Raw genomic sequence first — 12,910 nt, forward strand, 5'->3', positions numbered from 1 at the left:
GGGATCGAGAGAGCAGAGATGGAGGGATCGAGAGAGCAGAGATGGAGGGATCGAGAGAGCAGAGATGGAGGGATCGAGAGAGCAGAGATGGAGGGCTCGAGAGAGAGAGAACTAAATAATACACAAATGTAAAAAATTTAAACGCAGAATAGAATAAATTCCATCTGGAAATGCATATATTCTGCTTTCAGACAACACACTAGGAGGAAAACAGGTTCAGTCGCAGCGCAGCCATCAAGACGCAAGTCCCATGCTCAAGGGCACAACGGCAGGAGACGGTACCTGGGGTCTGTTGAATAATAAAAAATAAATAATAATAAATTACAAACAAAAAAAATACTTTCTCACCTTTGACCTTGACATACTGCAACTCTGAGTTGACGCAGAGAGCCAGGTTGCTAGGCAGAGTCCAGGGGGTGGTTGTCCAGGCGATCAGACTCACGTTCTCATCCTCCAGAAGAGGGAAGTTCACTATCACTGACGGATCCTGCACATCCTGGAGACAACAGGAAGACAACGGGGTGACAACAGGAAGACAACGGGGTAATAATCGTCATTGACCAACACAAAGACTGTTTAGCACTGAAAATCAGATGGCAATTACAACGGCATGACTAGGTTCTGACAGAAAACACTAATCCCAACAGTCTTCATGAGTCCTGGGCTACACCTCGACAGTCTTCATGAGTCCTGGGCTACACCTCGACAGTCTTCATGAGTCCTGGGCTATACCTCGACAGTCTTCATGAGTCCTGGGCTACACCTCGACAGTCTTCATGAGTCCTGGGCTACACCTCGACAGTCTTCATGAGTCCTGTGCTATACCTCGACAGTCTTCATGAGTCCTGGGCTACACCTCGACAGTCTTCATGAGTCCAGGGCTATACCTTGACAACCAAACACGCTAGTGGGTATATCGTGTAAAGCAGGGTTTTCCAACCCTGTTCCTGGAGAGCTACCCTCCTGTAGGTTAACTCCAACCCTGTTCCTGGAGAGATACCCTCCTATAGGTTAACTCCAACCCTGTTCCTGGAGAGCTACCCTCCTATAGGTTAACTCCAACCCTGTTCCTGAAGCTAACCTCCAATAGGTTTAACTCCAACCCTGTTCCTGAAGAGCAACCCTCGCTATAGGTTAACTCCAACCTGTTCCTGGAGACGTACCCTCCTATAGGTTATAAGAACCCTGTCCTGAAGAGCTACCCTCCTAATAGGTTAACTCCACCCTGTTCCTGGAGATGCCTACCTCCTATAGGTTAACTCCAACCCTGTTCCTGGAAGAGCTACCTCCTATAGGTTAACTCCAACCCTGTTTCTGAAGAGTTACCCTCCTATAGGTTAACTCAACCCTGTTCCTGAAGAGCTATACCTCCTATAGGTAATAACTCCAACCCTGTCCTGGAGAGATCCCTCCTATAGGTTAACTCCAACCCTGTTCTGAAGAGCTACCCTCCTATAGGTTAACTCCAACCCTGTTCCTGGAGAGATCCCTCTCTATAGGTTAACTCCAACCCTGTTCCTGAGAGCTACCTCCTATAGGTTAACTCCAACCTGTTCCTGGAGAGCTACCCTCCTATAGGTTAACTCCAACCCTGTTCCTTGAAGAGCTAACCTCCTATAGGTTAACTCCAACCTGTTCCTGGAGAGCAACCCTCCTATAGGTTACTCCAACCCTGTTCCTGAAGAACTACCCTCCTATAGGTTAACTCCAACCCTGTTCCTGGAGAGTACCCTCCTATAGGTTAACTCCAACCCTGTTCCTGAGAGTCTACCCTCCTATGGTTAACTCAACCCTGTTCCTGAGAGCAGACCCTCCTATAGGTTAACTCCCAACCTGTTCCTTGAAGAACTACCCTCCTATAGGTTAACTCCAACCCTGTTCCTGGAGAGCTACCCTCCTATAGGTTAACTCCAACCCTGTTCCTGGAAGAGCTACCCTCCTATAGGTTCAAATCCAACCCTGTTCCCTGAAGACGCTACCCTCCTATAGGTTAACTCCAACCCCTGTTCCTGGAGAGCTACCCTCCTATAGGTTAACTCCAACCCTGTTCCTGAAGAGCTACCCTCCTATAGGTTAACTCCAACCCCCTCCTTGGCTAACAGGGTTGGACAGCCACGTTGTTCTAGTGTGTGTGTGTGTGTGTGTGTGTGTGTGTGTGTGTACCTTGTAGTTCTGGTTAGATTCAAAGTTGGACAGTGGCGTGTTACAGGCGGTAGAGAAGGGCATGACTTTCACCCCGCGGTACACCAGACCTTTATCATACAGCTGCCTGAACACCCACCTGGGGAGGGGGACGGGGGGCAGAGAGGAATAACAGTAAAAATAAACACTGTTGAAATGTTGTGAGGAGTAACACTGTAAAACATTGTTTCACTATTAAAGCCAATATTTCACCCAAAACGTCACAGAGACATAAAGTACAGTGTCTTCAAAAAAAGTATTCATACCCTTTGACTTTTCCCACATTTTGTTATGTTACAGCCTGAATTGAAAATTAATTCAATTTAGATTGTGTTACTGGTCCTACACACAATACCCCATAATATCAAAGTGTAATTCTGGATTTCAAAATGTTTACAAATCAATTTTTTAAAAATTAAAAGCTGTTTTCAATAAGTATTCAACCCTTTTTGTTATGGCGATGCCTAAATAACTGCAGGAGTAAACATGTGCTCAACAAGTCACATAATAAGTTGCATGGACTCTGTGTACAATAATAGTGTTTAATATGATTTATGAATGACTACCTCATCTCTGTCCCCCACAAATTATCTGTAAAGGTCCCTCAGTCAAGCAGAGAATTTCAAAAACACATTCATCCATAAAGACCAGGGAAGTTTTCCAATACCTTGCAAAGGGCAGCTATTTCCCTTACTTAAGGGAATTGTTTAAAGGCTTCCCAGCCGAAACAGTTCAGAACAAGTTTGTGCAAAAATGATGGCTACATTGTGTGAGAGGTTTTTTCTCTCCAGCTGTTCGGGAACAACAAAAAAATTGTGGCGGCAAACTGAAGTTCGGAGCAGAAGAGTCTTATCCCGTTCGTCTGTGATTGGTCAACGGTAGCGATTCTTCAATAAAAGTCTTTGTTGACATAAAAAAAATATATTGAAAAATACTGCACCATTCGTTAAAAATGTAAAATTGCACAACTAAGATCTCTTCATCAAAAAAAAGGTCAAAATGAATGACAGATTTTTTGGGGAGTTATTTTAGTTTAATTCGGACTCTTTTGGAAAATAAGACAAATATACAAAAATGTATACAAAGTAAAATGGCAGTACCACACCTCAATCCTTTGTGTGTGCATATTCTTACAAGGTTTACTTATCAACAGCTTATCAACATGTTGAGTGGAACAGACTAAAATGACATTTTCTTTAACTGCAAATCAGTTCAGTATATGCATTATATTATTATTACCTGCCTTGTTGCTCTTGTTTTGATTTATTTTATGTTAATTTTTTTAAACTACCGTTTTTTGTTCCTCCTCGTCGTTTCATCCAGGTCTTCCTGCAGCTCTCGTGTCAAAACGGTAGTTGACAAGTAGTTGCCCGTCAGACATAGTATCCAAGTGGACTTTCTCCGTCCCTAAATACTCTTCTTTAAAACATTTACCTTGATGATCCTGTCGTTCTTCATCATCAGACACGATAATGTATCCAGCCATGGTCTCTAATTGTAACTAGCAGTGAAGGGAGCTTAGGAGGAACCGTACGTTTTTATATCACCTTTGCCCTCAAGATGTTTTTATTTGCAACTTTCGAATTAGAGAAAGGGTGTGACTTCATATCTAAAATGGAAAGTTAAGTGAAATATGACATTCTCTTAAAGAAATCCCTTTTGGCAAACACTTAGGAAAAGCTTTATGCAACCCACTTAGAGATAAGACAAGATTAAAGGGGAAAAGATAAGGGGGTGGGGAATTAACTTACGGTGTTTTATGCAATCGGGCCCCGTCACTCATGGCTCTACTGTCCACAGCCACTATGACATCAAAGTATATGCAATCGAAAATCACATCAAAACACTTACCATCACAACAGTATCGTGCTTTTAAAACTCACCTCGCTGTGATTGGTCAAATCGAAGAGAAAAAAAAGGTTGAAAACTGAGTGTAAAAACATGGTAGTTGTTTATGTTGTTTCAAAGTCTAACACAACGAAATAAGCAGCGCTTTCTAATGTGATTCATTACAAACATCCATATTAGAGCTTAAGCCCCCCCACCCCCCAAAAAAACAGAATTAAAANCCCCCAAAAAAACAGAATTAAAATGATGATTACAATTATTTTTTATTTATTTAAACCTTTATTTAACTCAGTTAAGAACAAATAGCTGCCTTGTTCAGGGGCAGAATGACAGATTTGTACCTTGGGGATTCGAACTTGCAACCTTTCGGTTACTAGTCCAAAGCTCTAACCACTAGGCTACCCTGCCGCCCCAATACATAGCCTACTGCATATTACGCATTGGCAGATTTTTTTTTACTGATTTAAAAAGTCTTTGGTACATAATTAGTCTAGCCTATACTACAACATTAAACACGTTCTAGTAATCGTCGTTGAGTGAGGACTGTATTGTTATGCGAAGTGGATGGACTGGTTACCTTATGGGAGAGAACGTGTAGCCCTAGGCAATGCTGTTGGTTCATTGATTGTGCATGACGGCGTACAGTTAGCCTACAATTATAGTGAAAATCCTACAGGCAAAACCCTACAGGAAACCCTGGTTCAGTCTTCTTTCCAACAAATACTGGGAGATGAATTTACCTTTCAACAGGACAATAACCTAAAACACAAGGACAAATCTATACTGGAGTTGCTTACCATGAAGACAGTGAATGTTCCTGAGTGGCCGACTTACAGTTTTAACTTAAATCTGCTTGAAAATCTATGACCTGAAAATGGTTGTCTAGCAATGATCAACAACCAACAACCAATGAACAACCAGAAGTTTACATACACTAAGTTGACTGAGCCTTTAAACAGCTTGGAAAATTCCAGAAAATGATGACATGTCATGGCTCTAGAAGCGTCTGATAGGCTAACTGACATCATTTGAGTCAATTGGAGGTGTACCTGTGGATGTATTTCAAGGCCTACCTTCAAACTCAGTGCCTCTTTGCTTGACATCATGGGAAAATCTAAAGAAATCAGCCAAGACCTTTTGTAGACCTCCACAAGTCTGGTTCATCCTTGGGAGAAATTTCCAAATGCCTGAAGGTACCATATTCATCTGTACAAACAATAGTACAAAATTATTAACACCATGGGACCACGCAAGTGCCAAATCATACCACTCAGGAAGGAGACGCGTTCTGTCTCTAGAGATGAACTACTTTTGGTGATAAAGTGCAAATCAATTGCAGAGCAACAGCAAAGGACCATGTTGAAGATGCTGGAGGAAACAGGTACAAAAGTATCTATATTCACAGTAAAACAAGTCCTATATCGAACAACCTGAGAAAGGCCCTCAGCAAGGAAGAAACCACTGCTCCAAAACCGCCTTAAAAAAGCCAGACTACGGCTTGCAACTACACATGGGGACAAAGATCGTATTTTTTTGAGAATGTAATCTGGTCTGATGAAGGAAAATTATGTGGATATATTGAAGCAACATCTCAAGACATCAGTCAGGAAGTTAAAGCTTGTCGCAAATGGGTCTTCCAAATGGACAAATGACCCCAAGCATACTTCCAAAGTTGTGGCAAAAGGCTTAAGGACAACAAAAGTCAAGGTATTGGAAGTGGCATCAACAAAGCCCTGACATCAATCTATAGAAAATTGTGGGCAGAACTGAAAAAGCGTGTGCGAGCAAGGAGGCCTAGAAACCGAACTCAGTTACACCAGCTCTGTCAGGGAGGAATGGGCCAAATTCACCCAACTTATTGTGGAAGCTTGTGGGAAGGCTACCCGAAATGTTTGACCCAAGTTAAACAATTTAAAGCAATGCTACCAAATACTAATTGAGTGCATGTAAACTCTGTCCACTGGGAATGTGATGAAAGAAATAAAAGCTGAAATAAATCATTCTCTCTACTATTATTCTGACATTTCACATTCCTTAAATAAAGTTGATCCTAACTGACACTAAAACAGGGAATTTTTACTTGGATTAAATATCAGGTGTGTGAAAAACTGATGTTTAAATGTATTTGGCTGAGGTACGTAAACATCCGACTTCACCTGGATGTAAATTAGATATTCTGTATTTCATTTTCAATAAATGTGCAAAAGAAAATTCTAAAACATGTTCTCACTTTGTCATAATTGGGTGTTGTGTGTAGATGGGTGAGAATGTTGATTTAATCCATTTAATCCATTTTGAATTCAGGCTGTAACACAACAACATGGAATAAGTCAAGGATGGTAAATACTTTCTGAAGACACTGGACAATGCAGTGTGCAAGGACATTATCTAAGACAAACCGAGGGACAAACGTGGTGCTTTTGGCTTGAGGGTCACGTTGTTTTCGTTTTTTTAATTCAACTGGGTGTGCCGCACAGATTTCTTAGTGCCGTTTGTCAAAATATTATATATAATATATATTATAATTTCTACAAACTCGGGCTGGAATGAACGGGCTCGCGGGTCGGGTCGAACGGGTCTGCGGCCATAGTTTTGTCACCACGTGTAGAGCGTAGCCTCTGCAACGCCAGCTAGTGGGTATGATTACGCGCATGACTAAGTCAATATGGATAAAAATCATCTGTAAATGGCATATAGTTACACTCCATTCTCTAACAACAGGATTCAGCCAACTCACCAGACCGTCTCCAATGTGGGGGTACAGAGTCTTGTAGTCTGTTCTTAAAGTCAATCCACCGTCCCATCCTGGTTACAGAGTTCTGGCAGACAAAAACACAGAATGTCATGAACTCCTGATAAGAATTCAGCCCCTTGGACAGACTGTAATAACAGTGACTCCTGATGAAAACAGCCCCTTGGACAGACTGTAATAACAGTGACTTCCTGATGAATAACCCCTTGGACAGACTTTAATAACAGTGACTCCTGATGAATACAGCCCCTTGGACAGACTGTAATGACAGTGTGCACTAAACCGGAGCATAATGTTATCAGCAGTAATCAAAACTGTATTGGGACTGAACAACTATTGTGAAATACAGTTATGGAACACTTGAGGAATATCTCAAATGCAAAATAATCAGGATTCAAGTGTATTACATAGTGTACCAGCCTATATAATTACAGTGTAATTACATAGCTAATTAAGCCTAATAATAATTACAGTGTAATTACATAGTGTACCAGCCCTATATAAAACAGTGTAAATAATTTACATAGTGTACCAGCCCTATATAATTACATGTAATTACATAGTGTACCAGCCCTACTATAATTACAGTGTAATTTATAGTATTTGTTAAGGTTTCTGTTTAGCGCAACCCTCCCATTCGCTTAGCGGTTATCTTCAATGACGAGTCATCACGCTGAATTGGCCTGTTGTAGGCTCAGCCAAATCCCAATCTTGGTCCACACTCGGCGTGCCCTTGAGTGTCCAGGGTCTTATCAATCTCATACTCCCTGTAAATTGGTCAGAAACACAGAGGGAGCATTAGGGGGGTTATCAATCTGTCCAATGGCGTAATAGATAACACAGAGGAGCATTAGGGGTAATTTGGCTGTTCTTACAAGGCGGTAGTGCTAACCACAATGGCGACTTCATAAAAGTGTTATTGCGGGCCGACAGCTGTAAATAGCCTAAGACGCTATTCTTTGAGGGGATTGGAGGGCAGCAATTGTTATTGTCGTTGCCAAGTGCAGATATACCAGGGAGCAGTCTGAATCACGTTGATTAGTCTATAATATAACTTAATTTACTAGCAAGCAATGAAAAATGTGCAAGTTAATAAAAGAAGTCCACAGAATCAACAAAACAATTACAATAAATGACCAATATCACTCTACACCCCAGTCATCATAGCGGTTAGCTCCCCCCTACACCCCCATACAGTTCTAGCGCGTCTTCAGCTTTCCTCCAGCATCAACTCTACAACCTCCCACCTTCATCTAGCGGTTAGGCTCTTTATAGCACCACTCCTACACCCCCACTCATCATAGCGGTTAGCAACTCTAATAGCACAACTCTACACCCCCCTCATCTAGCGTTAGCTCCTATGAGCACCACTCTTACACCCCCACTACATCTAGCGTTTAGCTCTAGAGCAACCCGACTCTACCCCCACTCATCTTCAACGGTTAGTCCTAAGCACCAACTCTACACCCCCCCATCTAGCGGTTAGGGCTGGGGCCGGGCTGGGGAGCCCACCCTGACACCCCCACTATCTAGCGGTTAGGCTCCTCCAGCCATCACTCTACACCCCGCACTCATCTAGCGGTTACCGTCTCCATGGCGATCACTACCAAACCCACACTCATGCTAGCGAGTTAGTCTACCTCCAGCATCCCTCTACACGCCCCAACTTCATCGTACGGTCTAGCTGGCCTCTATAGGCACCACTCTACACCCCCACTCATCTAGCGCGTTAGCTCCACAGCACCACTCTACACCCCCATCATCTAGCGGTTAGCTCCTATAGCACCACTCTACACCCCCCACTCATCTAGCGGTTAATGCTCTATAGCACACTCTACACCCCACTCATCTAGCGGTTAGCTCCACCCTACACCCCCACTCATCTAGCGGTTAGCTCCTCCAGCATCACTCTACACCCCCACTCATCTAGCGGTTACCCTCCAGCATCACTCAACCCCCACTCATCTAGCGGTGTAGCCTCCTCAGCGGTTAGCTCTTATAGCACCACTCTACACCCCCACGCATTCTAGCGTTAGCTCCTATAGTCACCACTTACACCCCCACTCATTCAGCGGTAGCAGCCTATAGCACCACTCTACACCCCCACTCATCTACGGTTTTAGCCTACCTATGTCACCACGCTACACCCGCCCACTCATCTAGCGGTTAGCTCCTCAGTAGCAGCCACTCTACACCCCGCACTCGATCTATCGGTAGCTCCCTCACATGCACCATCTATCACCCCCACTAAATCTAGGCTCGGTTTTCTCCCAAAATACCAGCAACCACTCTACACCCCACTCATCATGCGTTAGCTCCTCTAGCAGTACTCCTCTACGGCACGCTCACTCTAGCCGTTAACTCCTAGATGTCGGGTTAGCATCCATCCAGCATCCAAGGACAGTTGGAAAGAGGAGAAATGTAGAAATGTAAAATAGTAATCAGTATAAACACTTCACCATTTTTATATTTTTATTCTTTTTACCTTTATTTAACTAGGCTAATCAGTTTATAGAAAAGAAATATTCTAGGTATTTTCCAAAATGACGTGTAAAAACAGGTAAACAAATGAGGAATCCCTTAACTGCCTTGTTCAGGGGCAGAATGACAGATTTGTACCTTGTCAGCTCGGGGATTCGAAATTGCAACCTTTCGGTTACTAGTTCAACGCTCTAACCACTAGGCTACGCTGCCGCCCCAAATATTAGGTCACGTTTATCTACATGAAAATAAAGTTAACAAAACATGTAAAATGTGAGAATGTGATATGAATGCAGGGCTATTTCAACGGATTTGATGGTTATTTTATTTTCAATGACGGTCTTCATCTATAATCGTCAGTTACACGGTTATTCAATTACCGTCACAGCCCATAGCGACAAGTACARTATCCCAAAGACATTCTTACCACAGGCAGGCCGTGACAGTCCCAGCCGAACCGGCGGTCCACGTGGAAGCCGCTCTGGTGGGCGAAGCGAGTCACGATGTCTTTGATGGTCCCTGCCAGGATGTGACCGTAGTGGGGGAGACCTGTGGCGAACGGCGGCCCGTCATAGAACGTGTACCTGGAGAAGAGTTTACACATCATTCATAAAACAGATTCATCTTCTTCTTCTTTTTGTGTACTTACATATCGGGCTTAGTGATGTGTGGTTTCATGCACTCACTGCCCTACTATYCTGCATGTGTAAAAAGTTCACCTGTAGACAGACTTTATGTTAATAAGCTTAATCTTTGACTAAACAATGGTTAGAGGAATTCTGTCTACAAWACTCCTTCGATGTGGAAACTGCCTGTTACTGTTTGACAGTCAGGAATGACTCGACTGGTCCAGGTGGCATGGTCCTTGTACTTACTTGGGCCTGTTCTTGGACTGTTTGAGACACTCCTGGAAGCAGTCCTTGTCCTTCCACAGCTGCAGGATCCTCTTTTCCTCAGAAGGGAAGTGGATGGATTCAGGAACCGGCTCCACCATGATCACTGAGTGATAGAAACATCATAGTTAGTTGACTATTGGAGGGAAAGTGAATGGCAACCAATGATGATGTTACACAACAGCTCAACATTCTATAAATTCAAAACAAACATAACGTTAGCTAACTAGCACGCAGCAATTGTCCTTTCAGTAACGTTAGTTGGTTTCATATGCATGTTGGCTAATTCAGTTAACTGGGTTTATAACTGGCKAGTATCGATGTTGAATAAATCGAGTTATAAATTACGAACGAATGCATGCTAGTAACGACGTATCATTGCTGTGCACATGCAAGTGGGCTGGTTAGCTTAGCCGGCTAGCTCGCTAAGTACTTTCGACTACTCCGTGACACTGTACCCTCACGTTAKCATTCATATGGACGCATATTGCATCAACGGTGGGTAAATATAGTTTAATTGTACAACAGTTCAACATAACAATATTTAAATTCCCATTCAAGTAAACTCACATGTCTTTCTTTCCCCGGCTACCAACTTAGACGAACTGATGACAGGGTACTGATGCAATCAGAGGGAAAGCGGAAGCGGAAATGATGCATCACACCGACAGTAGCTGTGTTGGAATACACCCACTAGAATATATTTATTCCTAATTTCCCTTTTTTGTTACAATTTGTTATAGATGTAGATCATCAGTTGACTCCCATTTCTGATCATCACTTGATTTCCCTGAATTTACAAGCTACTAAAAAATCAAAAGGTGTTCGAGGATATTGGAAATTAAACAACACACTTCTTAAAGATACTGCTCTCATTGAAAACATCTAATCATTACCTAAAGATATTTTTGCAAGAAAAGACTTGGGTCATGGAAGTAGATGGGAATTTTTCAAATATAAAGTCAGAGTGGTAGCCATTAAACGCGCCAAAGAGCTGATGCAATTAAAGAACCATAGAGAAAAGGAGATGATGAGCAAGCTTGACAGTTTTCTAAAGAAAGATAATCTATCTGAAGAAGAGGAGTCTGTATTCAAGTCTTTACAACTAGAATTAGAACAGCTTTACACAGATCTGGCAAAGGGTGCCTTTGTAAGGTCAAGAGCAAAATGGATTGAAGAGGGGGAAAGAAACACTAGTTACTTTTTTGCACTTGAAAAGAGAAACTACAAAAGAAAATCTATAACTGCACTCAAAATGAACGATGTTTTATGCAAAGATCCCATTACAATATCATAATTTCTCAATTCCTTTTATGAAAACCTTTACAGCTCTCAATTTCAGGAAGATGGTTGTGAAAGCTACATTTGCCACATTCAGAATTGTGTCCCTGTAATTGAGGATGATTTCCACTCAGTTTGCGATTCACCTGTGTCAATTGGAGAAATTAGAGAGGCTCTGAATTCAATGAAAAAAGGGAAATCACCTGGCCCTGATGGCCTGTCAGTTGAATTCTATAGACAGTTTTGGGAGTTGCTAGAAGACCCGATTTTCAATGTTTCAATATTGCATAAAAATGGGGACATGGTCTCCACATGAAACAGGGCCTTAAATTTTCATATTCGAAGCCTGATAAAGACCCTTCCTCCATCACAATTGGGAGACAATTACTTTACTACATGTTGATACAAATTGATTGCTCTGGGTTATGCAAAAATAAAAAAGGAAAAGATACCGATTATAAATGAGACTCAAACAGGAATATGAGGGCCGTCACATAAGCGCTAACATTCTTAGTCTGAACCTTATAGATATCTAGCTCAATTGACTCAATGCGGTTGTCCTATTCTTCTGACTTCTGTAAAGCCTTTGACACAATTGACATGAATTCCTCTTAGGTCTCTTAAACTTTTTGGATTTGGTGAAAATTTTATTAAAGTAATTTTGCATGTTTTACAAAGATATACAAAGTTTCTATGCTACAACCTTAATACTTCCAAAAGATTTAGTATCACCAGAAGTGTACGACAGGGATCCAATTTCCACCATTTTAATTCATTTTGGTTGTAGAACTTCTATCTTAGATATTCTGAATAATACAAATTGTATGGCTTAACCATTTTAACAAAGAAATCAAAATCCAACTGGCTAATGATACTACTTCTTTTCTTAAGAGACAAGACAGGTCGCACAAGCCCTTAATGCTCATAACGCATTTCTATTGCACCAGGATTAATGCTGAATGTTTCTGCATGTGAAATCTTATGTTATCTTGACCTGATGATAAAGAAATTGAAAATATTCCTGTAAAGGACTGTGTTAAATATTTAGGAATAGATCTGTCAAAAAACCACTTAGTCAGACAACATTTAAATTTCTCTCCTAAAATTAAGAGAACTAAAAATATATTTAATAATTGTCTACAAAGAGATCTTTCTATACTTGGGAGAGTACTTCTGTCCAAGGCAGAGGGACTGTCTCGTTTTGTGTACCCCTCATTATCGTTATGTGTAAATCATGCTACTTGTAAAGAAATCAATAAGACCTTTCTTGACTTCATCTGGAAAAATAAGTCTCACAAACTAAAGAAATCTGTCCTTTCTAACAAAAGAGCTGAAGGCGGTCTAGAAGTGTTGGATTTTGTTGACATAAATAACACTTTCAAGTTAAACTGGTTGAAAAAATGTTTGATCGATACTAATTCAATATGGTATTTCATTCCAAATAATGTGTTTAATAAATTGGGAGGTCTTCAAT

At 41.5% G+C, this 12,910-nt stretch overlaps 2 protein-coding genes across 2 annotated transcripts in view; both read right to left on the reverse strand.

The window, feature by feature from the left end:
• Nucleotides 1-6,850, reverse strand: part of LOC112074917 (isoleucine--tRNA ligase, cytoplasmic-like) — a 12,787-nt gene extending 5,937 nt beyond the window's left edge. The window contains exons 1-3 of the mRNA XM_024141994.2: nucleotides 6,767-6,850; nucleotides 2,164-2,281; nucleotides 349-496 (exon numbers count right to left, since the gene is read on the reverse strand). Coding sequence (XP_023997762.1) covers nucleotides 349-496; nucleotides 2,164-2,226 — 211 coding nt within the window. The 5' untranslated portion in view covers nucleotides 2,227-2,281; nucleotides 6,767-6,850. The remainder of the gene's footprint in view (nucleotides 1-348; nucleotides 497-2,163; nucleotides 2,282-6,766) is intronic.
• Nucleotides 6,851-7,475: 625 nt separating this feature from the next.
• Nucleotides 7,476-11,704, reverse strand: LOC112074918 (isoleucine--tRNA ligase, cytoplasmic-like). The gene is made up of 4 exons (XM_070440714.1): nucleotides 10,726-11,704; nucleotides 10,138-10,261; nucleotides 9,689-9,846; nucleotides 7,476-7,546 (listed from the first exon to the last, which is right to left on the reverse strand). The coding sequence occupies exons 2-4, from the start codon at nucleotides 10,254-10,256 to the stop codon at nucleotides 7,476-7,478; spliced, it is 348 nt and encodes a 115-aa protein (XP_070296815.1). The 5' UTR covers nucleotides 10,257-10,261; nucleotides 10,726-11,704.
• Nucleotides 11,705-12,910: the final 1,206 nt, after the last annotated feature.

The sequence above is a fragment of the Salvelinus sp. IW2-2015 genome, unplaced genomic scaffold, assembly GCF_002910315.2.
Source record: "Salvelinus sp. IW2-2015 unplaced genomic scaffold, ASM291031v2 Un_scaffold2875, whole genome shotgun sequence".
Classification (NCBI taxonomy): Eukaryota; Metazoa; Chordata; class Actinopteri; order Salmoniformes; family Salmonidae; genus Salvelinus; species Salvelinus sp. IW2-2015.